This window comes from Hyaena hyaena, unplaced genomic scaffold (genome assembly GCF_003009895.1).
Source record: "Hyaena hyaena isolate Hyena2069 unplaced genomic scaffold, ASM300989v1 scaffold_1207, whole genome shotgun sequence".
Taxonomy (NCBI): domain Eukaryota; kingdom Metazoa; phylum Chordata; class Mammalia; order Carnivora; family Hyaenidae; genus Hyaena; species Hyaena hyaena.
Window position 1 is genome coordinate 463,492 of NW_024081838.1, and position 23,707 is coordinate 487,198.

Below are 23,707 nucleotides of genomic sequence, written 5' to 3' on the forward strand. Positions count from 1 at the left end.
TTTTGTGTCTCCCTCTCTTTCTTCCCCTTCTTCTGCTTATACTCTGTCTCTCTCAAAAATAAATAAACATTCAAAAGAAATTTTTTAAAAAAGGCTACATGAAAGATTGTTGTGGCAATAGAATAGATCTGTTTTTTGACTGTGGTGATACATGTGATAGGTAAATCAATGCAGGTGATCAACTTACATAAACTATACACACACATACAAATGAGTACAATTAAAACTGGAGAAATCAGAACGAGGTTGTTGAGTCATATTTATATCAATATCCTCGTTGACACTGCACTATAGTTTTGTCAGATGTTACCATTTGTAGAAACTGGGTAGAAGGTTCATAGGTTCTCCCTGTTATTTCTTACTACTGTGTGTGAATTTACAATGATCTCAAAATAAATGTTTTAGACTATCAGAGTAAGAGAGCATTCTTGGAGAAGCATGTGAATAGGATGTTAGTTTTTGAGAGAGCTCGAGGAATTTTTGCACCTGCCGTTTAAAAGAATTCAAGTGGTACATATTATACCAGGAGCCTGGGGCAACTGTCTCTTTGTTTCTAAGAGAAAAATTTTTCTACTATTATATATAGGTGTTACAGGAGACTAATTTCACAAGTAGCCAAAGGAAATGATGGATATATTAGTTTCCTAGGGCTGCCCATAATGAATTACCAACCCAGAGGGCTAAGAGAACAGAAATTTACTGTCTTGCAGTTCTAGAGCCAGGTTTCTGAAATTGAGGAATTGACAGGCTTACGCTTCCTTTGGTAGCCCCGTTAGTAGGGGTGGGAGGGGGGGTTCTTTCTTTCCTCCTCCAGCCCCATGGTACCTCTAGGCATTCCTTGGCTTGTGGAAGCATCACTCCATCAATGCCTCTGTCTCACCTATCCATTTCCTCTTCTCTCTGTGTCTTCTCCTCTTCTGTGTTATGTTGTGCCCGAATTGTGAGTCACCTGAGACCCTAAGGAGCCGTCACTGATGCAAGTACATAAGGGTCTTTGTTACAAGCTCGAGCAGGGGCTCACCCGTCTACTGGCGCAGCGGAAGCAAGGAGAAGCCTCGAACAATGGTGAGCAGGGTTTTTATGGGGTAAGGGACAGGGGTGTTACAGTACACATGTTGTACGTTTTGCATCATCACATAAGCACCAATCATAATTGTACAATATCCATGGTTATAGTTTTGACCATTCAGTATCCGTGAGGCATCCGTTACTTTTGGCGGGACCCAATCATGACCTTTGAGAATCCTTTGAAAATGACCAATTATGAGGTGAACTCAAAGGGCCTACGTGGGGTTTAGGCAAGTGGTGAGTGATTGGCTAGTTTGTACAGAGTAACTACCTGCAGTTCCCAGCCCTGACTCAGACCACAAGAATGTGACACATTTCTTTTGATTGGCTGATCCCAGGGTGGTCCTGAGGGTGGCTTCAGCTGAGGCTTTTCCTGGAACTGGGCTGCGTGCAGCCCGAGGTTGCTCTTAATGGAGGACTTAATTTCAGGCTCTTCAGTTACACAGACACTTGTCACTGGATTTGGGTTCCACTGGGTAAACCAGTATGATCTCATTTCAAGATACTTAATTTAATTATGTCTACAAAGATCCTTTCCCAAAAAGTTCACCTTCATAAGTGTCAGATGTTAGGGGAAGGGCATATCCTTTTGGGGGCACCATTCAACCTACTCCAATGAGCAGTAATCAATTTATTCATTCTTTCAGGAAATATTCTTTGAGCTCCTAATGGGAACACAGTAGCATGCTAGGAAAGATGGCATCTATGAATAGCTTATAATCCTATTGTGGAGAACACATGCTAAAGCTGAATGACAGCAGATACAAGGGATGCCTTATTAAACTTAAAAATAAAACTGCTGGTTATTTAACCCAAAAAAATGAATTGATTCTGGAATAGCAGGGAACTGAAATCCAGAATAAGCAAATTATGACAATACCATAGGCACGTGGGTAGAACAAAGGAGAGGAATGCTTTTTTATACAGGAAAGAGGGAAGGGACGAGGGCTGTTCTAAACAAAAAGTCTATTGGAGTAAACTGGGAGTTAGAAGTACAGTGGCTTTTCAGTGGCTGACATGTGACAGTGTCTCATTGGGTAGGCTGTTGCCAGGGTGGAGGAAAGCTTTTCTTCCTCCCATTAACACAGTAAAGCGGTATTGAAGCCCAAGGTCTGTTTCTTTCTATTAAGTCTGAAATAGTCAAGGAGTGCTAGGGCTTGAGAGCTCCCTCTTCTGGCCTCTGGACTTCATGCTAAAAGCTTTCCATTTGTTAATGTTCACAGCATAAAGACAAATAAGGGCAGGGGTCAAGCGTAGTATATTCAAGAAGGCTGGTCCATTGTAAACTGGCTTTAGGTAGACTTATCATGGGCCTTACGAAGGACAGGAGCTTGAGATAGGCATTAAAGTGTTGTGTATTGCGCTTCAGGCTTGAGGAATAACGGGAGTAAAACGATGTGGTAAAAATACCCACTGCACCCAAATATAAGTGTGCTGGAAATAAAACTGACCTGGGCAAAAGGCTGACATTGAGGCATATGACATAAAATTTACATTGAGACTATACCCAAAGGGTCAGGAATGTAATTAAGGAAGCTTAAGATAAAAGAGGATCACAGAATGTTTCTTATCAGAGGGTAGCACTAATTGATTGCATTTGTAGGGTTCTGACAGGGAAGTGCCCAAAGGAGAGATCAGTTGGGAAGTCCTGGCATAGAGCTGGCAAAAAGGTGTAAAGTTCTGAGCTCATCTGGCCATAGTGGGAATTGAAAGAAGCTGAAACCAAGGCAGACCTCACAGCAGGGCAGCCAGTGACGTAGGGCCTGTTTTAGTAGCAGTTCTCCAGAGAAACAGAACCCAGAGGTTAACATAAGGACTTGGCTCATGCCATTACGGAGGCTGCTAGAGACCCATGGCAAGCTAGAGACCTGGGAAAGCCGATAGCGTACTTCCAGTCCAAAAACCAGTGGGTTCAAAACTCAGGAAGAGTCTGAAGGCAGTAAAAGCAGTCCGAAGGTAATCAGGCAGGAGGAACCCTACCTTACAGAAGCCTTTTGATTTGATTCAGGCTTCGACCAGTTGGATGAACCCACTTACATTAGAAAGAGCGATCTGCTTTACTCAGTCCACTGATTTACATGTTAATTTCATCCAAAAATTCCCTCACAGAGACACCCAGACTAATATTTGACCAAATATCTAGGCACCTGGTGGCCTAGTCAAGCTGACACATGAAACTAACCATCACAGGGATGCACTTAGAAGGACCCTGCTTGGGGTTTAATGCTCTGTGGTTACTCTCTTAAAATTCTTAATAATTTTACCTTTGAATCTGTGTTTTATAAGTAAAGCCCAGTGGGACAATGAAACTGGAATTGGCTTGGAGCCAGTGTTCACCTACTTCCCTGCATTTCACGCCCCCGTCATCTTCCCAGACTCCTCATCTCCCTGGGATGGGTTCTCTCCCTCATCACCTCTGGTGTCCTAGGCCCTCCCTGACTTCCTCCTCCCTGCTCCAGCCTAGTGGCCCCAGTGTAGACTGGCACAGGCACTGGAGGACTGGAGGCAGGCATGCGTGCCCTACAGCATCTCACGGAAGGGCCTGGAGGCTCAGCCCCAGCTGGCAGGGCCCAGCTGCATTCAGAGAGCAATTCCATGGGGATGAGCCTCTCGTCCTCCCCAATCCAGGTTCTAAGCACGTCCTCGCACAGAGGCTTCAATCTTATCAGCCACCATCCACCAGCGATTTGGGCAGAGGACTTCCCTGATACCACGTGGGGCCTGGAAAGTGACCCAGCATCAGATGGGAGAGGGAAGCTGGCTGCTGTGGTCACATGGAGGGGCCTAGTAACCCTGTGCCTGAAGGAGCACTACATTAAATCACATACACACACACACACACACACACACACACACGCACATACATGCACGCACACACGCACACCTACACAAACCAGGTCAGATTGAGAGGGAAAGATCATGGAAAGATGATTTAGTTTCTTTAAAAGTATTTTTTTTTTGAATAAGGGTTCTGCATTTTCACTTGCACTGACCCCACAAATTATGCACTTAGTTTGGAAGTAACCATAAAGGGAGACTAGACAGTGGTGGTTACTGAATGGATGTCAACATTGCAGAGACAAGATGTATCAGGTTTGTAATTTTCAATGACAGGCCAAGTGGAAAGCTCTGTTGCCAGAAATTGCTAATCAGAAAGCCAGCTAATCCCTAAGGAAGGTGACCAGTCACGTGAGGTGCATTACGATGTGAACTTGTTTGTCCACTGACCTGCCAGGGCTAACATTCAGGGCCCGGCTGCTGAGTGGGCCCCAGTATGCTCCTCATTCTAGGCTTTCAAGCTGTGGAGCTGATCCCTTAACTCTGCACACTCTACTCTCCCAACTTCCCCAAAGCTGCTCTTTGCAAGAAGCTGATTTAGCTTAGAAGAGGGCATGTGCAGATGTCTCAAGAATGAGGGAAACACGGAAAGGGCTGTTGTGACATCAGCATGTTCTTGTAAAGCACTTCAGCCTTGACAGTGTGATAATACATTTGTTTTAGTTTGAGCTCAGCTCGAGGGTAGTCAATGCCCTAATCAGAAATTCACAATTTTGGGGGGGGCGCCGGGGTAGCTCAGTCTGTTAAGCGTCTGACTTCACCTCAGGTCATGATTTCACAGTCCATGGGTTCGAGCCCCATATCAGGCTCTGTGCTGACAGCTCAGAGCCTGGAGCCTACTTCAGATTCTGTGTCTCCCTCTCTCTGCCACTTCCTCACTCATGCTCTCTCTCTCTCTCTCTCTCTCAAAAATAAATAAACATTAAAAAAAAGAAATTCACAATTTTGGGATTATCTATCTGTTCACATTTAAGAAAGGCTGCACCCAGATCACCTGGCTGGCTCAGTCGGTAGAGCATGTGACTATGACATGGAGTATGGGATACCCACATTGGGTGTAGAAATTACTTAAGAAAATAATTAAAAAAAAAAAAAGGTGCATGCCAGCAGCAACTATACTACAAGTGCTATGGATACCTTTTTATCTTCCATAAACACCAAAGGTTTTGCTAATTAGTGTAACAGAATTTGGAAATTGAGTTCACTCACTAGTGAAATTGCAGTTTTTTGATATATGCATTAGAGAAAATATTAAGTAACACTTAGAACATTCTCTCTGCATTGTATGAACGCGATATAAGAATCTAGCAAATTTGTACCCTGAAGGACTATCCGTGAAGGCACTGCCTCTAGAATGTCCCTGACTCCAGTGTTGTGTCGGGATCCAATGAACCTCTTTTACAAGTTCTGTTCAAACCTCTGCAGGGTACAGGGAGGGAACTTGGATTTCAATGAGTCTATAGAACACTTTGTATGAATGGTTTTATTCTGTTTTGTGCCCATTGCTCATAACCATTTGCTTAATAAATGTCTATGTGGCAGATTTTGGTCCAAGATTTATTTTCATTATAAACTGTTAGGAAGTTTGTAGATATTAGTTAACTGTCAAGCACCTGTATAGGCCATTAATCTATCACAAATAATCTAGAACTTGTAATGAGCAAATTGACTTAGGACAGGTTTAAAATCTTCACGACCTCACATATCAGCTACAAACAGACTCTCACGGAATAGTTGTGATTCACTTGGGAGCGTTTTGAGTCAGGAGCTAATGGAAATTTGTGAGATGGATTTCAAAAAGAAATGGCTGAGGGGCGCCTGGGTGGCTTAGTTGAGCACATGACTCAATTTCAGCTCAGGTCATGATTCACGGCCGTGAGATCTAGCCCAACTTTGGGCTCTGTGCTTGGTGTGGAGCCTGCTTCAGAGTCTCTCTCTCTCTTCCCGTACTACTTGTGCCCTCTCTCTCCCTATAGAGCATAAATAAATAAATTTACAAAAAATAAGAAGTTGATGTGTTAAAAGGAAAAGGTTGAGAATTTGCCTTTGAAATTTGAAAGAGAAACCCAAGGAAAGCAATGGGTCATCTTAGCACCAAAAAGGTCTTTGCAGCGAGGTCAAAGTACACATATCTAGAAAGAAGGAAAAGAGGAAATGCCAACATGAATCTTAATTTCCTGGAGATGTTGACATGTCTTTGTAAAAAAGAGGCACATGAAAATTTTAAAAAATACAAAAGGAGTACAGAAATATGCAATATAAAGTTACTTTGTATAAAAGATGTTTTCTTGAGGCACCTGGCTGGCTCAGTTGGTTTAGTGTCCAACTTCAGCTCAGGTCATCATCTAATGGCTCTTGAATTCGAGCCCTGCGTTGGGCTCTGTGCTGACAACTCGGTGGCTGGAGCCTGCTTTGGATTCCGTGTCCTCCTATCTCTGCCCTCCTCCCTCAAGAATAGATAAACATTAACATTTTTTAAAAAAAGTTTTCTTCTCTATTAGTTCTTTCCTTTTCAATCCCTTTGCCCATGTGTATAGACAATTGTCTGCTAAAATATCATGGAATTCTCTTCCAGAAAAAAAAACGTTGGAAGAAAGAATCCAGGTGCCTTGCTGAATAAAGGGTCCACCTACTCTGTAGCAACATCAAGCATTTTCTGAGACCTCGTAGTTTTCTTTAACAGTTTCAACTTCTTTAGAAGGAAGTTATGGCTCAAAACAACATTTTTTCCTCTTTGATAAGCTTATGATTTCAGAAGGTATATGCACCTTCTGAAACCATGCCATGGACATAAGATTACAATCTTCTGAACTACCATTTCAAATGCCAAAAGGCCGTGAAGCAAATCACCCATTGGCTAAATCCCCTTCTCTGTACCATTACTTTCTTTCCAAACACTAAAATAGCTTCCTTGACATATAATGTTAAAGAACATTCTCTCCAACGTATAACGCAAAGGAAATGCAAAGTATGCAACGTATAATGCAAAGGAAATGATTGCGTTTGGAATTTCGTTGCATAGGGTTAGCATTTTATGAGATCTTTTATAAAGGCCACATTGCAAAGGCTAAGTGGTCGGTTATTTACATACGTATCACCTTCTGTACTGAAAAAACTATATTACTAAGCATACCTGACCTGTTTAGCTTCTTAAGTTAGATAAACTTTAAGACTTTTAAATGTCATCCTTTAGGAGTACCTGGGTGGCTCAGTCGGTTGAGTGTCCGACTCTTGATTTTGGCTCAGGTCATGATCTCGTGGTTTGTGGGATGGAGCCTGGAGCTGGGCTCTGTGCTGACAGCATGGAGCCTGCTTGGGATTCTCTCTCTCTTTCTCTCCCCAACTTGTATGCGCTCTCACCCACACACATAAACACCACACTCTCAAATATGTAAATAAACACTAAAAAAAAGTCGTCCTTTAACACCTTTGTACTTGGTGCATTTTCACTTTTCACTATGAAGTTTCGATAACCTTAAATGGTCATTAGAATTACATTCATATGCTTTGGGAACGGCCCGCGCCTCCTAGCCAGCCGCTCGCTGCGCGCTGCCGGCTGCCCGCCGCCGCCCGCACCTCAGACCCCGCAGCCGCGCCCGTGCCATGCCCGCCCCCGGCTCGGAGCTGCAGCGCCCGCCAGCGCAGCCCGCCGCCGGGACCGGGGCGCCGAGCCGCAGCCGCCACCGCACGGGGAGCTGCAGTACCTGGGGCAGGTGGAGCACATTCTGCGCTGCGGGTTCCGGAAGGAGGACCGCCCCGGCACCGGCACGCTGTCGGTGTTCGGCATGCAGGCGCGCTACAGCCTGAGAGATGAATTTCCTCTACTGACAACCAAGCGTGTATTCTGGAAGGGTGTTTTGGAGGAATTGCTGTGGTTTATCAAGGGATCTACAAACGCTAAGGAACTGTCATCCAAGGGAGTGAAAATCTGGGATGCCAATGGGTCCCGAGACTTCTTGGACAGCCTAGGATTCTCCAACAGAGAAGAAGGGGATTTAGGCCCAGTTTATGGCTTTCAGTGGAGGCATTTTGGGGCAGAATACAAAGATAAGGATTCAGATTATTCAGGTCAAGGAGTAGACCAACTGCAAAAGGTGATTGACACAATCAAAACCAACCCCGATGACAGAAGAATCATCCTGTGTGGTTGGAATCCAAAAGATCTTCCTCTAATGGCCCTCCCTCCGTGCCATGCCCTTTGCCAGTTCTACGTGGTGAACGGTGAGCTGTCCTGCCAGCTGTACCAGAGGTCAGGAGACATGGGCCTGGGTGTGCCCTTCAACATCGCCAGCTATGCCCTGCTCACCTATATGATCGCACACATCACAGGCCTGAAGCCAGGTGACTTCGTACATACTTTGGGAGATGCACATATTTACCTGAATCACATTGAGCCACTGAAAATGCAGCTCCAGAGAGAACCAAGGCCTTTCCCAAAGCTCAGAATTCTTCGAAAAGTTGAGACAATTGATGACTTCAAGGCTGAAGACTTTCAGATTGAGGGGTACAATCCTCACCCGACTATTAAAATGGAAATGGCTGTTTAAAATGCTTTTAAGGGAGATATTGGAAGGATATTCATTCTTTAGGGGTTAGACTGAATGCTGGGATGAAAGGTCTTTCACCCTAAAGGAAGAAGGAAAGGAACTAGATCAGAAGTCTGTTGGTGAGCAGCAGTTACACTTCTTTAGCTTTTAAGGATGTTGCTACTGGCAAACAGTTCTCTTAGTAACAAAAGACCTTGAGTTTGGTTAACTTCCCGGGGATGTGTGAAACTGCCAAGATTAGGGATAAAGTCAGGAGTATAAAAATATAAATACTCTTAAGACGTGTGCCTGCATTTCAAGCCCACATTTTTATGAAGGTCGGTGCATTTCAAGAATTACATGAAAACTATTCCCCCAGATTTGAGCATGCAGAATAACACCAGCATTCACGGTAATGTATAGATATTCCCCCAAATTTGAGCAAGCTGAATAACACCAGCATGCATGATAATGTACAGTTGTAGTTATGAGCATTTAAAGTTACTTGCTTTATATACTGCTATAATAAAAGAAATGTACATTCAAAAAAAAAAAAAGAATTACATTCATATGCTTTGAACATGTCTTATATGTAAAAAGGGAAGAGGGTAGATGGGAAAGACACAGTTACTGGAGTCTCTCCCCTCTTGCAGGTCTAATTTCTGATGCTCATTTTACCAGTTAACTGCTGCTTCCTTCACCAGTTCTGCTCATCATTTCCCTCTATCGATTCCACACATTATTGGCACATTATTATAAACCAACCTTTAGGCAGATTTTGACCCCTTCCTTTTGCCTGTCCAGGTAGGAGAGGAAAATAATCCTTTCACCTTTGTTACTTCTAAGCAAGTTATAATTTGACAAAGTGAATTTGTTAAGAGGCTAAGAAAAAAATGGGATGAAGAGAAGTAACAGAAGAGCATAGGAAGAAGAACATCATAGAGTGAAATGGCATATTTTAAAGTAAAGAAAAATCAAGCTACACATGGACTTGGCTGGAAAAACCTTTTCAGGACAAACCTCCACACCTCCAAGCAAACAAGGCAGTGAGACACCTAAGCGCTGTCTGGTATCTTTGTGCTGTTCCCATAGCAGGGTAAGGTGGGTGACCTAAGCGGGACCTCTGTCCCTCTATGATTCTGCTTTTTAGTTTTCTTTTTGAGTTTATGCTTTTATCTGTCACCTGGTCCTGGGCTGATCTCCCACGGTGTAGGGACTCTCACTCTCTTGAAAGCTCTGTGGCCCATTGGGTTAAGAGAGCTAAACCAAGTGGTAGACTGCCCTGTTTTTGCCTTTTCTCCTTACTTATAACTATGCTTTACCTTTTGGACATCTTTTTAGTTATTTATCCCTCCCATTACCAAAATGCTTTTCCTACATGCCAGCTAACTCAGAGCCTAGAGAGAGGAGAAGCCCCTCTTGAGGAGACCTGCTATAGTTGAATATTAATGTGATCTCACCTTCCTGTGATCAGGCTTTTTCACTACTGGTCCAGAATAATATCTTGGCCTAATCTCTGGTCTCTGATGGTGGTGGCATGTTTTAAAAGGCTACCCATCTCATGTTTGTCTTGCTCTCTGCCCATGATAAAAGTACTTTTTTTTTCCCTTTCCCAAATGCCCATATGCTCGTGCATTCCCCACTGAGTTCTGGTTTCAGGTTTCAGATGTGTAACTTCATCTTAGTTGGTCTGTGATCAGTCAATGTGCCCACACCCAGTAAGGATCCAGTCTACCTTCCCAGGTGCTGTCTGATGGCTCCCCTCCCGGAGGTGGTTTGTTATACTGGTAGGACAGGATTTTCTGTTTCCTCCACTTTCTTTGACTTTTCCATTCAGGTTCCCCATGACCTTAATGCAAACAGTGTCCAATATAGCAGGAGAAAGTTCTTTTAGTTACACCAATGATGCCTGTGAAAATTTATTCACTGAACACACGTTTATTGAATACCTATTGTAGGCCAAACACAGTTGTAGGAGTTGGGGATTTGGAGAGGAGTGAACAACTTACAATAAATTTTAGGAGGATCTGAGGAAAATGGGAACTTGAGAAGGCAAGGTTCCAAGGCATGAAACTTTGATCAGTTTTGCAAGCTCAAGACCAGAAGCCAAGATCAACACCTGGAGGAAATCTAGTAGAAAATGAGAGAAAGAGTGGCTCAGGGAGAGAGAAGACTTCTGGATCCTCAAAGAATGTGAACCTAGCCTTGACTGCAGTATGTCCCAGGGAAAGAGGAAATATGAATCTGTATCAGGCTCTAGATACCAAGTCTGCTCTTGGCTGGCCACAGCTAGAATTTTTAAAAAGGTGGTGGATTAACTGGATGCAGTGTATCTTTCTAACCATCATGAATCAAAACTGAGAGAGATTATGCAATATAAGACAATAATAGATTTCAGAAACAAACAGAAATGAAATTGCTATCTCATAGCATGTGTGTGCTTATAGGAAAAGATGAAATTTAGTTCAAAGCATGTAATCTATCAGAAGGCCTTCTCTACTCGTGATCTGTGCTAATTTATTATAACTGCTTGAAGTTATGATTTCTATAGCTTTGTTTTCCATTTCACCTGGAGGAGGTTTTTAAAAAGAGGAAGAGAAGGAAAGGTCAACGACATCTACATTTTCTTTTTAATTATAAATGTCTTTCACTTCACTATTAAATACTTCAATAGATATGTTTAACACCTGATCCTATAATTCATGGGGAAGTAAATGCACGGAATTTAGCTTTTGTCAGTCATATTTAGAAAACGGACACATTTGGCCTAATTCTCCTCTCATAGACTCTTAACAAAATGAACCAAACATCTTATGTTGGTAAGATCTTGAATAAGGCAGTGTTATGTTTATGTTCTTGACAAAGTTTCATATGTTTGGACAATTTTTGCTGTCAATTATTCATGTGAAGTTTAATTATGTATAAGTTCAACCGAAAGGAATGTGAACAAACTTTTATCCACAGTTTAAATTAATTAATTGATTATCATAGGGTGGTGTATTTTTTTCCAATGCACTAGATTCATCATTATATTTATATAATGTTGGGTCTAGTCCTGAAAGCATTTGCTGAGGGAAGTACTTGGCATTTACTCAGAGAAGTAAAACAAATCTTACTTTTGTTTCCTTGTCCTGATTTTGTAATTAATCACCACAGCTTGCACCAACCCAAAGAAAACCAAAGTGTGCCCAATGACCAGGTAGCTACTTAGGAGAGTTTATTTGACTAATCCAGTGCACAAATCCTATCTAAAGAGCGTGGAACAAGTACCATTCTCAGAGAAGTGTGCTTCCTCATGTCGAGGTCTAAATAGATGAAGTGTGGTACAGAAAGAATAACCATGAAAGGCTACCTTTAATCTGGAAGAGAAAAAGCAAACAAAGAAGGGATTATAGATGGAATGAGTATGTGGGTCTTGGAGACTGAGAAAGAAATAACCATGTATTTTTCTATTGTTTTGACTTGATACGAAGAGAAGAATTATAGATTATGTTTAGACATATGAACCTCAGGTCTTTTTTTAAAAAACACCAGACCTGGGGGAATTGGGACAGCAGCCTTCATTTTAGTATAATCTGAGGGTGGGCTGTCCCTGATGGCCTGAATTTCCATTCTTTCAAGGTTGAAATAAAACAAACACACAAAACTACATAAAACAATAAAAAAAAGTTTCTTTTTTCTTCTTCAATAGTCCTTTAACAAAATTCAAATCCTTCCTGAGAAATACTAAATGGTTAGTGAGGTTGAGCTATCAGATTCGTTTTAGCTCTATCTTCAGAAAAAGAGCAATTCCATATGGAGGCAGGTGGAGAGAAGCAACATGGCAGGGGCCGGGGAGTGTTTGAATTAGCCATCTTTGAGAATATTAAGAACCAACCTCTGCACGCTGATGTCAATCTGCTTGCATCAATTATCCGTGTATCAATATCTCTGTATATATTTCCCCTCTTCTCAAAACCACAGAAGCTGGTCAAATGACAAGACTGGGGTTTATTTTAATTTTTACCTGAAGGGTTTGAACAATTATCGTGGCACACTTGAAGCCTTCTTCCCCATTGCACATCTCAGTTGTGTATCTGTATGTGTTGCCTTCTGACTTCTGATATTCATTTCTTTGGCTGGCCAGTATCTGATATTTAATCTTTTATATATTTTATACATAATATCAGTTAGGATAACCATTGGAGACTAATGCACTTTACTAGTTTCCAGTGACTACCCTAACAAATCACTACAAACTTAATGTTTAAAACAACAATTTAATACAACAAATTTTTTTCTCTCACAGTTCTGGAAGCTAAAAACCCAAAACCAAAGTTTTGGCAGGACCACACTTCATCTGGAAGCTCTAGGAGAGAGTCTTTCCTTGTTTCTTCCAACTCCTGCTGGTTGATAGCATTCCTTGGTTTTATTGGCTTGTGGCCGCATCACTCCAATCTCTGGCTCTGTCTTCACATCTCTTTCTCCTCTGCATGCCTTTATAAGGACACTTGTCATTGGATTAAGAAGCCCTGCATAATCTAGTTTGATCTTTTCATCTCAAGATCCTTACCTCAAATACATCTGTAAAATTAACTCTTTTTCCAAGTAAAGTAACACTTATAAATTCTAGGGATTAGAACACGGGTATATCATTCAATTCACCACACTTCCATTTTCATTCAAGCTTTTGTTTCATAGATAAACATTGATATTTATATAATATGTCTCAGAGTCAAACTTTTAAGGCTGAAAGAAAACTCTTTCAATCTGCTGCCAAGATCTACTTTTCATGGAACCTATCAGTAGCTCAACTTTGCACATCTTGGACTCTCGGCAGCTATAGATGTGTGCTCAATTTGATGCTGTATTTTTTAAAATCTTTCTTTTAAAGGTCAGTCTTTTTTTATAGATATAATTTTTAGTCTCTCTGCCTACTATTGGTCTTGGCCACTCTAGTTAAAAGCACATAGTGATCACCTCAGCTAGTTGTTAGGCTGTTTGGCCTATGATCCTAGGTTTTCATTTTGTCAGAAAACATTTCTGACAGGCTTGTTGCAACCTTAGAGTTCAAGTACAATGAGCAATAACTAATTATTCTTAAAAATAGTGTCACTACTAATTACTAAATTTTCAACACTTTTAGCTAGTTCTAGTATTATGAACTCATTTCCATCCTGAACACAGACACACACAGACACACACACACACACACACACACACACACACACACACGAGTTCACTTCCCTATATCATGATTTTACATTGGTTTGGTATTTTTCATATAGAATTAATTTTCCCAATTGTTCAAGACAAAACTTATGGAAATAAAAGTTGCCTCCTCAACAATGAAAGAACTGAAACCATTATTTAGTGTTTATGATTATGTAGATTTTGTTGGAAGCTCAGCCAAGCATTATATTTTTTATTTTTCTTTTTTAAAGTTTATTTATTTTGAGAAAGAGAGAGGGAAAGCAGAGGAGGGGCAGAGAGAGAGGGAAAGAGATAATCTTAAACAGGTTCCATGCTGTAAGTATGGAGCTCAACATGGGCTTAATCTTACAAACCATGAGATCACTATCTGAGCCAAAATCAAGAGTTGGCCGCTTAACTACCTGAGACACAGAGACACCCTTCTTTCTAATTTTTTTCTATATAATAGTTGTCTTGTTTTATTCATTTGCTTAGTTTTCCATTTAGAATTAATCCAACTCCAAACTTTCCTAGATGAGTGCAAATCTCATAACAGTGTAAGCCTCATAGGATAATGGATTGCTTTCAACTTTTTATGGGAATCTTCATCCCTTCCATCCCTCTATGCTTCTACTGCAGGCCACTGTCTTTTTTTTGTGTGTGGTCATTCACTTCACCACCACCCCAAAGACTCAAGTGAGGTTTTTATTTCTCTATTTTTAGATGTTTATTTGTGTATTTATTTATTTTTGAGAAAGAGAGTGTGCAAGAGCAGGAGAAGAGCAGAGAGAGAGGGAGAGAGAATCCCAAGCAGGCTCTGTGCTGTCAGTGCAGAATCCAACATGGGACTCAATCTCATGAACCATGAGATCATGACCTGAGCCAAAATCAAAAGTCAGAAGCTTAATGGACTGAGCCTCCAGGTTACCCCTCCAATGAGGTTTTTAAAAATAGCATTTCTCCTGCTTCTCCATTGTCTTTTTTTTTTTTTTTTTTGGTCTATATTTGCTTTGTTCTCTACCTTCCCTGGGGAAGGGCTTTCCCCAGTTGCTGGAGGTCTTGGCTGTTGGCTCATATTTGAGTGGGCCACTACAAAACTTTGAAGTCATAAGTGCATTTGGGGTGTCCCAGGTTTAGACGTTTTGCTCTTGATTGACTTGTAGACTATGATATCAACCAAAAAATATTTATTTTCCATAATCTATCCATAACTCACTTCCACTTTATCCAAACTCCTGTCCAAAGTTTAAGTAACCCAACATCATCATTTTCTTATTTTCCTGACCTTGCTCCTTTCTCTCCCCTCTTCACTCTGCTCCACACATATTGGCCTTCTTGCTGATCCTCAACCTGCCAGGCTGGCTCCTGCTTCGTGGACTTTGCACTTGCTGCTTTTCCTACCTGGACTTTTCTTCCCCCAGATCTTTGCACAACTGCTTTAACTCACCATTCTGTCCTTGGATCAGTTCTCAATAGGGAAGCTTTGCCAGATCTCCCCACCTCAACACACAGTAGCCCCTTATTCTCCCTTATTTTCTTCCTAGAATTAATAGTAGGCTGATATTATTTATTTGTTTACTTGTTCATTGTTTATCTCTGCCATGAGAATTTAAGTTCTACTTTGTCTTGTTCAAGCACTCTTTCTGTAAGACATAGAATAGTGCTTACTGCCCTAGCACTCAATACATTTTTGTTCAAAGGGAATATGACTTACGTAACATCTTCCCTGGAGATTAAGTATTTCAACAAAGTATAATTGGATATGACAACAAAATAACTTTTTAAATGCTTTATTCTAAATTTCCAAATTAAATACCCTTTAAAGTGTTCTTTCCTATGAGAACCCAAATTCATTAACATGTATAGTATATGTATGGGGCTCCTGGGTGACTCAATTCTTTAAGCATCTGACTTCAGCTCAGGTCATGATCTCATGGTTTATGAGCCTGAGCTCCCCATCGGGCTCTCTGCTGTCAATGCAAAGCCTGCTTCAGATCTTCTGTCTCCCTCTCTCTCTGTGCCTCCCCCACACTCTCTCTCTCAAAAATAAACATAAAAAATAAATTAAAAAAATAAAACAGTTTGGTAAAAAAACATTTACAGTATGTGTAGAAAATTAATTTCATCAACATGGATAACAAGTAGAAAAAAATTTTTTAATTCTTTTTAACATTTATTTTTGAGAAAGAGAGAGACAGAGTATGAACAGGGGAGGGACAGAAGGAGAGGGAAACAGAATCTAAAGCAGGCTCCAGGCTCCAAGCTAACTGCATAGAGCCTGATGCAAGGCTCAAATCCACAAACCACGAGATCATGAACTGAGTCGAAATCAAGAGTCAGAGTCTTAACAGACTGAGCCAGCATCTGTCCCTAGAAAAAATTTTTTTAATGATTAAAGTTAATAAGTCATTTCAACAAAAAATATGTGAGCAACTTCTATATACCATGTGTTATGTTTGCAACTCAGTTTACCGAGATTAAAAAACACCAGTTCACACATGAAATAAGTAACTAAACCAATCTGGTGATAAGTAAGTCAGGACTGCCCGAACCTCCTCTTCCTTGGAAGATGTCAATCTTTTTCCTACTTCAGCCTTCAACTAATTGGATGAGGTCCACTCACATTATGGAGAGTGATCTGCTTTACTCAAAGTTAACTGACTTAAACATTAATCTCATCTAAAAATACTTCCACAGAAACATCTAGAATAATGTTTGACCAATTATCTGGGTACTGTGGCCTAGCAAGTTGACTCTAATATTAACCATCACAGATGATAATAATAATAAATAATTGTTATAAGTAATTATATCTTGATATTGCTGCTAGTTGTGTTCTTCATACTAGATAAAAGTGATTTATGAAAACTTTGATTTTCATTTATGTTGCGAAATAACCACTATTAATTATACCAAATAATTAGAGGTTAAAAAAAACCCTTAGCATCTATTTAAGTAGCTTGCCTACTTCTCAGTTTTTATGTAAGTCAAAGTGAACAATTAAAAAGCTATGCCATTAAAATATGAGGCAAGAATTTCCTTAGAGGAAAGTGTTTTTGTTTTTGTTTTTTGCTAGATAACATTTTTTATCTATTAAATCTGATCAATTATGAGTTGGCTGTTATCAACACTTGAGAACAAGCCATAAGAACGATTCTTGCAGAACTGTGGGTAGACCTATATTTTCTCCCAACCAACACTGTTTATTTTTGTCCCATGGGAGCTGTTAACAACCACTTTGCATTTATGAAAGTACAGAATTTTATCAAATTTCACCACCTTCTCTTGAAGTGATAGATAAGAACACAACCAGTAATAGAAATAAACTGTGCAAAACAGATAAGTTGCCTATGGCTGTGCCCACACTGCAGTGGATGTGAAGAGGTTAAATAATAATCCTACTGCAAGGGAAGACTTTGTTATTTTAGAAATAGAACATCATAGTTCTGCATTCCATTTGGATTCCAGAACACCATCAGAAAGTGACTTTTCCTACCAAAGAGAGCCAATTACAACATACCCTAATTCAGCAACAGGGTAAAGAATACTACCTGGAGAGGGAAACACAGATAAAGGAGAGACAGTGCTCAGAATAGAGCCTCAGGGCTGAGCCAGTAGAAATATTAAACATGCGAGTGCCACTTTCTCTCTGTGTAAAATTGGGGAGGTTACTAACCTCCTCAATTTCTTCCTTAGTAAAATCGGAATCATACTACCTGCCATATAGTGTTGTTAGGACTAAAGGCGATGATGTATTTATACTGGGGAACTTGTGTTTTTGGTCATGCAGCATCTCATCTTTCAAGGCCATGCTTCTCCACTACTATGTTTGATTCCAGAGGTCTGTTGCTTATAGGACCTCAGCCCATAATGTCAAGTATGGGCACGTGGTCAAGGCTAGGGGAATCAGTCTCTTTCCAGAAATTTGAATCTTAAGTGGAGACAAATTGAGAGGAGTAGATTTCTATGAGAGTTGTTGCTACTGAGATCTTAGAAGCCATTGTTTCCTGTTCTTTCTAAAACTTTATTGTTCAGTTTTTCCTTTGATTCTCTTAAGAGCACAACATTCTTTTCTAAGTTGGCCATGTCATTGTCTGCTGCTTGTAAACAGAGTTCATAATAATACAGAATATAAATTGCACATTTGCCTAGTAAATACTTAAAAATAATTTTTATTACTACAGCAAAATTTGAGGGGCTCAGGATGGGAAGAAAATCAGCTAAGTAGTTCTAATTGCAGAATGCTGTCAACAGATTTTTTTGTTTTTTGTTTTGTTTTGCTTTTTTTTTTCCTTTCTTTTTTTTCTAGTGTGAGGTGCAACATTCTTCTCTTAGAAAAGTAGCATGGTATAGTAGAAAGAATGTTGGATTGGGGGGTTGGATTGGAAGATTAGGTGACTGGGTTCTGGCCTGGGTCTTCAACCAGCTCATTTCAGGACTTTGGAAAATCATCCAGTTTCTCTAGGTCTTTCTTAATCTATAGTGTTGAGTGTATTGGACTGAATGATCTAAGGTAATTCTAAATTGGGTTGTTTGCACTTTGACTTTAATATTAAGCACACTCTTTTGCAGAAATTGATAGGCTGATGTAAAAAATTGCATGGAATTGCAAGAAACTCTAAAGAGCCAAAACAATCTTGAAAAGTGAGGGGACTCACAGATCCTGATTTCAAAACTTACTACAAGTCTGCAGTAATCAAAACTGTGTGGTGCTGGCATAAAGACAGACATATAGACCATTTGGAATAGAATACCCTTGTGTATATGGTCAAATGACTTTGACAAGAGTGCCAAGACCATTCGGTGGAGAAAGAATACTCTTTTCAACAAATGGTACTGGGATAACTGGATATACACCTGTAAGAGAATAAAGTTGAATCCTTATCTAATACCATGTTGAAACATTACTTCAAAGTAGATCAAAGACCAAAACATAAGACCTAATACTATAAAACTATTGGAAGAAATCACAAGGCAAAGTTTCATGACATTGGATTTAACCATAACTTCTTTGTAATGACATCAAAGTCATAGACAACAAAAGAAAAAATAGACAAATTGGGCTCCATAAAAATTAAAAAATTTTGTGTATTAAAAGGCATTACCAACAGAATAAAAAAGCAACCCATAGAATGGGAGACAATATTAACAAATTACATATCTGATAAAGAACTAATATCAAGAATATATACAGAACTCCTAAAACGCAACAACAAAAAGGAACAGTACAATCCAAAATGGGCAAAGAACTTGAATAAACATTTCTTCAGAGAAGATATCAAATGACCAATAATCAAGTGAAAGATGCTCAGCATCAATAGTCATGAAGAGAATGCAAATCAAACTACAGTGAGATGCCACCTTCCATGCATTAGCATGGCTGGCCACTATCAAAATATAAAAACAGAAACAGAAACAGAAGATGACAAGTATTGACAACGATGTGGAGAAATTGACACCCTTATGCACTGTTGGTGAGAATGTAAAATAGTACAGCCGCTGTGGAAAACAACGTGGCAGCAGTTCTCAAAAAATTAAACATAGATTTACCATACGATCCAGCAATCCATTTCTGCATATACACTCAAAAGAATTGAAAGCAGGGTCTCAAAGAGATATTTGTACTTCCATGTTCCAAGCAGCATTATTCACAAAAACCAAATATGGAAGCAGCCAAAGTGCATCAATAGATGGTTAGATAAGCGAAATGTAGTATGTGGATATAAGGAAATACTATTCAGTCTCAGAAAGGAAGGAAATTCTAACACATTCTACAACACATGAACCTTGCAGACATTATGCTATGTGAAATTAAACACAAAAGGACAAATGCTGTATGATGTCACTTATGTGAGGTATTTAAAGTAGTCAAATTCAGAGAGACAGAAAGTAGAATGGTGGTTGCCAGTGGGAAGGGACAATGGGGAGTTATGGTTTAATGGGTGTAATTCAGTCTTGCAAGATGAAGAAGAGTTCTGGAGATAAACGGAGGGGACGGTCGCACAACAATATGAATATATGTAATACCCCTCAACTGTACACATAAAGATGGTTGAGGTGTAAATTTTGTTATGTGAATTTTGTCACAATAAAAAAAAATTACAAAAAAGGAAGAGTGGAAAAGTGCAGTTCTCCACATGACTGGAGAACAGAAAGTTGAAATTAGCACTTACAACTACCCCATGGAAATGACAGTCCTCACCCTGGAGTTTATGGAAATTAGGACAACAGCCTTGTTTGTTTCCCATAGGAATATATACTTGCTAAATTTGTGTGTTAAAATCTTGCTCAGATCTTCCCCCCACCAAGCTTTACTGAGGTATAGTTGACAAATCATAAGACATTTAAAGTGTATAACGTGATGATTTGATATATACATGTATTACAAAAAGATTTCTCACGTTGAGTTACTTAACACACCTATCACCTAACATATTTACCTTTTTTTATGAGAACATTTAAGTTCTACTCTCTTAGCAAATTTTAATTATACAATAAAGTGTTATCAACTATAGTCACCATTTTGTATATTAGATTCTCAGACATTATTCATCTTATAACCGAAAATGTGTACCCTTTTACCAATGTCTGTCTATTTCCCCTATCCCCTAGACCGTGGCAACCATTTTCTACTCTTCACGATAATGATTTTGTGTCCTTTGGATATATACCATAAGTCACATGGATCATATGGTAGTTCTATTTGTAATTTCTTGAGCAATCTCAAAACTGTTTTCCATGGTAGCCATACCAATGAACATTTCTACCAATAGAGTTCCTTTTTTTCTACATCCTTGCCAGTGTTAGTTATCTTTTGTCTTGATGGTAATGGCCATCCTAACAGTCATGAGGTGATAACTTATTGTGGATTTGATTTGCATTTCCTGAATAATTAGTGATGTTGAACACCTTTTTGTGCACCTGCTTGCCATTTGTATGTGATCATTGGAAAACTGTCTACCCACGTCCTTTTCCCATTTTAATTTGGTTATTTGTTCTTTTGCTATTGAGTTTATGAATTTATTGTATATTTTGGATATTAACCCCTTATTATATATGTGGTTTGCAGATATTTTCTCCCATTCCATAGGCTGCATTTTCTTTTTTTTTTTTTAATTTTTAATGTTTTATTTATTTCTAGGAGAGAGAGAGAGAGAGACAGCGTGAGCAGGGGAGGGTCAGAGAGAGAGGGAGTCACAGACTGAAACAGGCTCCAGGCTCCGAGCTGGCAGTCAGCACAGAGCCCGACGCGGAGCCCGAACCCACGAACTGCGAGATCATGACCTAAGCGAAAGTCGGACGCTTAACCGACTAAGCCACCCAGGCGCTCCCATAGGCTGCATTTTCTATGTATTGATGATTTCCTTTGAGGTACAGAGGCTTTTTAGCTTGATGTTTATTTTTGTTTTATTTGTTTATTTTTACTTTGATTGCCTTTGCTTTTGGTTTTAAATTCAAAAGGTCAAAGGCAGGATTGAGTTATCTCTGCTCAGCAAGGCACTGGATAGTCTGGACCAGAGATAGAGAGCAATTTGGGGAAAACATGAGGAGGTTTCATGGAGACAGAACCTTGGTAAGACTTTAGCTCATTGTCATTAATTCATGGTGTGTAAGGGTGTTGGTCTAGTTTTAAGAACTAACAATGGGAAAGAGTGAAGTTTACTCATGGGCTTTCATCTGATAAGTAGTGATTGATATTTGGCCTCTTGTTCTCAATCTCAGGTTGAGATACAGGTCAAAACTGAAGGGAAACTTGTCCACTATAAAGGACTGGTTTCACAATTGATCCATTCAGTTGTGCCTAAGTTCTCCTGCCTTTCTGAGTCACCTTTCCCATCATCCAAATAATTGGCCACCACTGTCTTATGTGCTGTGGGGAAGAAAGTGCCCTTCCTAATCCTCCGTACTTCCTCATGTTTCTGATCTCCTATTACTCATAATTTCTGTTCTCTCTGAATTCTTAATCCCTGCTTATGCTCTTGACTCCTGTAGCTGTCACCTTTTCCTGGCATCATGCCACATATGGCCACCATTCTTCCTCTTGCATTCACCGAAGCACACCACCACCACTAGGCTGTTTTATGTAACAGATATCCCCACAGCGTTTGAGGATAACAGAGCCATACCAACATTCATTTATTCCCTGTCGTAAATCGATTTTAGCACCATCTATCATCTAAACATTTTTCTAGGTGCTGGGCATGAAGCATTGAACAATAAAGATAAAAATTTCTGTCTTCAAGTTGCGTATATTTTGTTTGAGACCCAGACAATAAGTAATTTTAAGAACTATATAAAGGTTGCAATTCAGTTCCTTTTTGTTAAACGAGTAGTTCCACGACTGTTTTCGAATCTAGGTGGGGGTGGGGGGTGGGGGACTGGGCTTGGTTTCTTTAAAACATTGCTTATTCTTTCCCGAAGCCCTGTGTTTCTCTGAGAACAAAAGAAGGGAGAACAAAGGGAAGAGAGAAACATCATATGGTAGAGGTTGCTAATGATACAGGACACCTCTGAGCAGCTCTCCTGCACTCCCACATCCATGAGTAAAGAAAGGCTCCCCTCACAGGATTCTGAAGAGGAGAGCATCTGTGGATGTACTCTATCATGGGGTGGCTTTTATCTCCCTAAATGGGTGTAGTCTGACATATGAAGTTACCCCCTATTAGAACCAGCTGAAACCTTCCTCCAGGATAGTCTTTTCCTCCTAATCTATATGAAGAGCCTCCCCTACATGTATCCACTGACAGATGATTTTTTCTTAGTATTATGACAGCTCTTTTTTCGTGGTATGCTCTCAGTTCCCAATTTAGGCTTAATATTTTTAGTGAATATAGTTCCTTTTAATTATCTTAGTAATTTACAGAGGTGAGATTTGTCTCTGTGTTGTAACTAATACAGATAGCTTTGAAATTTGTATTTTTGTTATAAAATGGTGCAGGAAAGGGCAGTTCTCTGACCAGATAAAAGAGGGGAGGGGTCTCTGATCTATGACCAGATAGAGATAGTTCCCAAGCCCTTCTCAATCACAGGTCACTTTAATTCAAGATCCATAGATATCATCACCAGAAGGGTAGTCTCACTTGTGCTTTTTTTCCCCTAACCCTTTCTCACCTTCTATTTAAATCCTTTTTTTCAGAACCTTCTCTTCCAGTTCCAGGACTCCCAATCCTTGTTCTCCCCTGACTTCCTAACTTCCAAAGGAAAATTGGGGGGAAAAATTCTTAATGATGCAGAGACTTTTATGTCTTCATCATTCCAACTCTTCCAATTCAGACTGAGGTCTAAGGACTACCTTCATAGAAATGAATAAGCCTGAAGAAAAGAGTCATAATTTATACAGCTGCCCCATGTTGTGTAACCAAGTTTGAGTCATCTTTTTTAACAGTGATTTTTCTTTCCTGTTACAAATGCATTGCAGCCAAAGGCAGTAACAGAGGGAAGGTTTTGGCATGGGTTTAGGATGGATAAAAGGTATCAAAAGTTTTTGGGGTGATGGGCTTTTGCCTAGAGCAGTGGGAATGGAGAAGAAGAGACTAAGGGAGCTCCTTACCTGGAGGTGGATAAGATTTCTTTTGCAGTTGGGTAGGGGGGCATAGGAAAATTTTAAAAAAATGATACATATATGGTTTTAGAAATGCTTAAATACAGACCCAGAAAACAGAACCTACGTGATTCCAGATCCTAAATGGCACATTTAGATGGAACCAATACAAAATGTACAGAAGTCAATCATGCTAGATAAATTTTGGAAAAGCCATGTTGATTGACAGTGTCAGTCCCAGGTTCTTTTCCTGTGACAACAGCCCATAGCAGGACATCCGGAGCCCCCAGCTGTTTTGCTGGGAGAAGAAGGCAACAATGCGGTGTCTCATTTTCCTCAACTATAAAATAGAGGTGTTGGCCTGGATTATTTATTTGTACAATCTTCTTCATTTCTTACCTTCTACAAAAGGTAGCAAAAATAAAATTTCTAAAATGAGCATTTTCGTTTATAATACACTGGAGTGCACAGAACAAGTGAACAGGCAATTTGGTGACTAGTTTGTTCATGGTAGACAGCCAAATGGGATAATTCAATCCCAAAGTGGATTTTTCTGGCCCAA

At 39.9% G+C, this 23,707-nt stretch overlaps 1 protein-coding gene across 1 annotated transcript; it reads left to right on the top strand.

The window, feature by feature from the left end:
- The first annotated feature begins 7,509 nt into the window (after positions 1-7,509).
- On the top strand, positions 7,510-8,862 carry LOC120224600 (thymidylate synthase-like). Its single transcript, XM_039222857.1, is given in 2 exon segments — positions 7,510-7,558; positions 7,561-8,862. Coding segments are annotated over 2 exon segments (942 nt in total). The 3' UTR covers positions 8,454-8,862.
- The last annotated feature ends 14,845 nt before the right edge of the window (positions 8,863-23,707 follow it).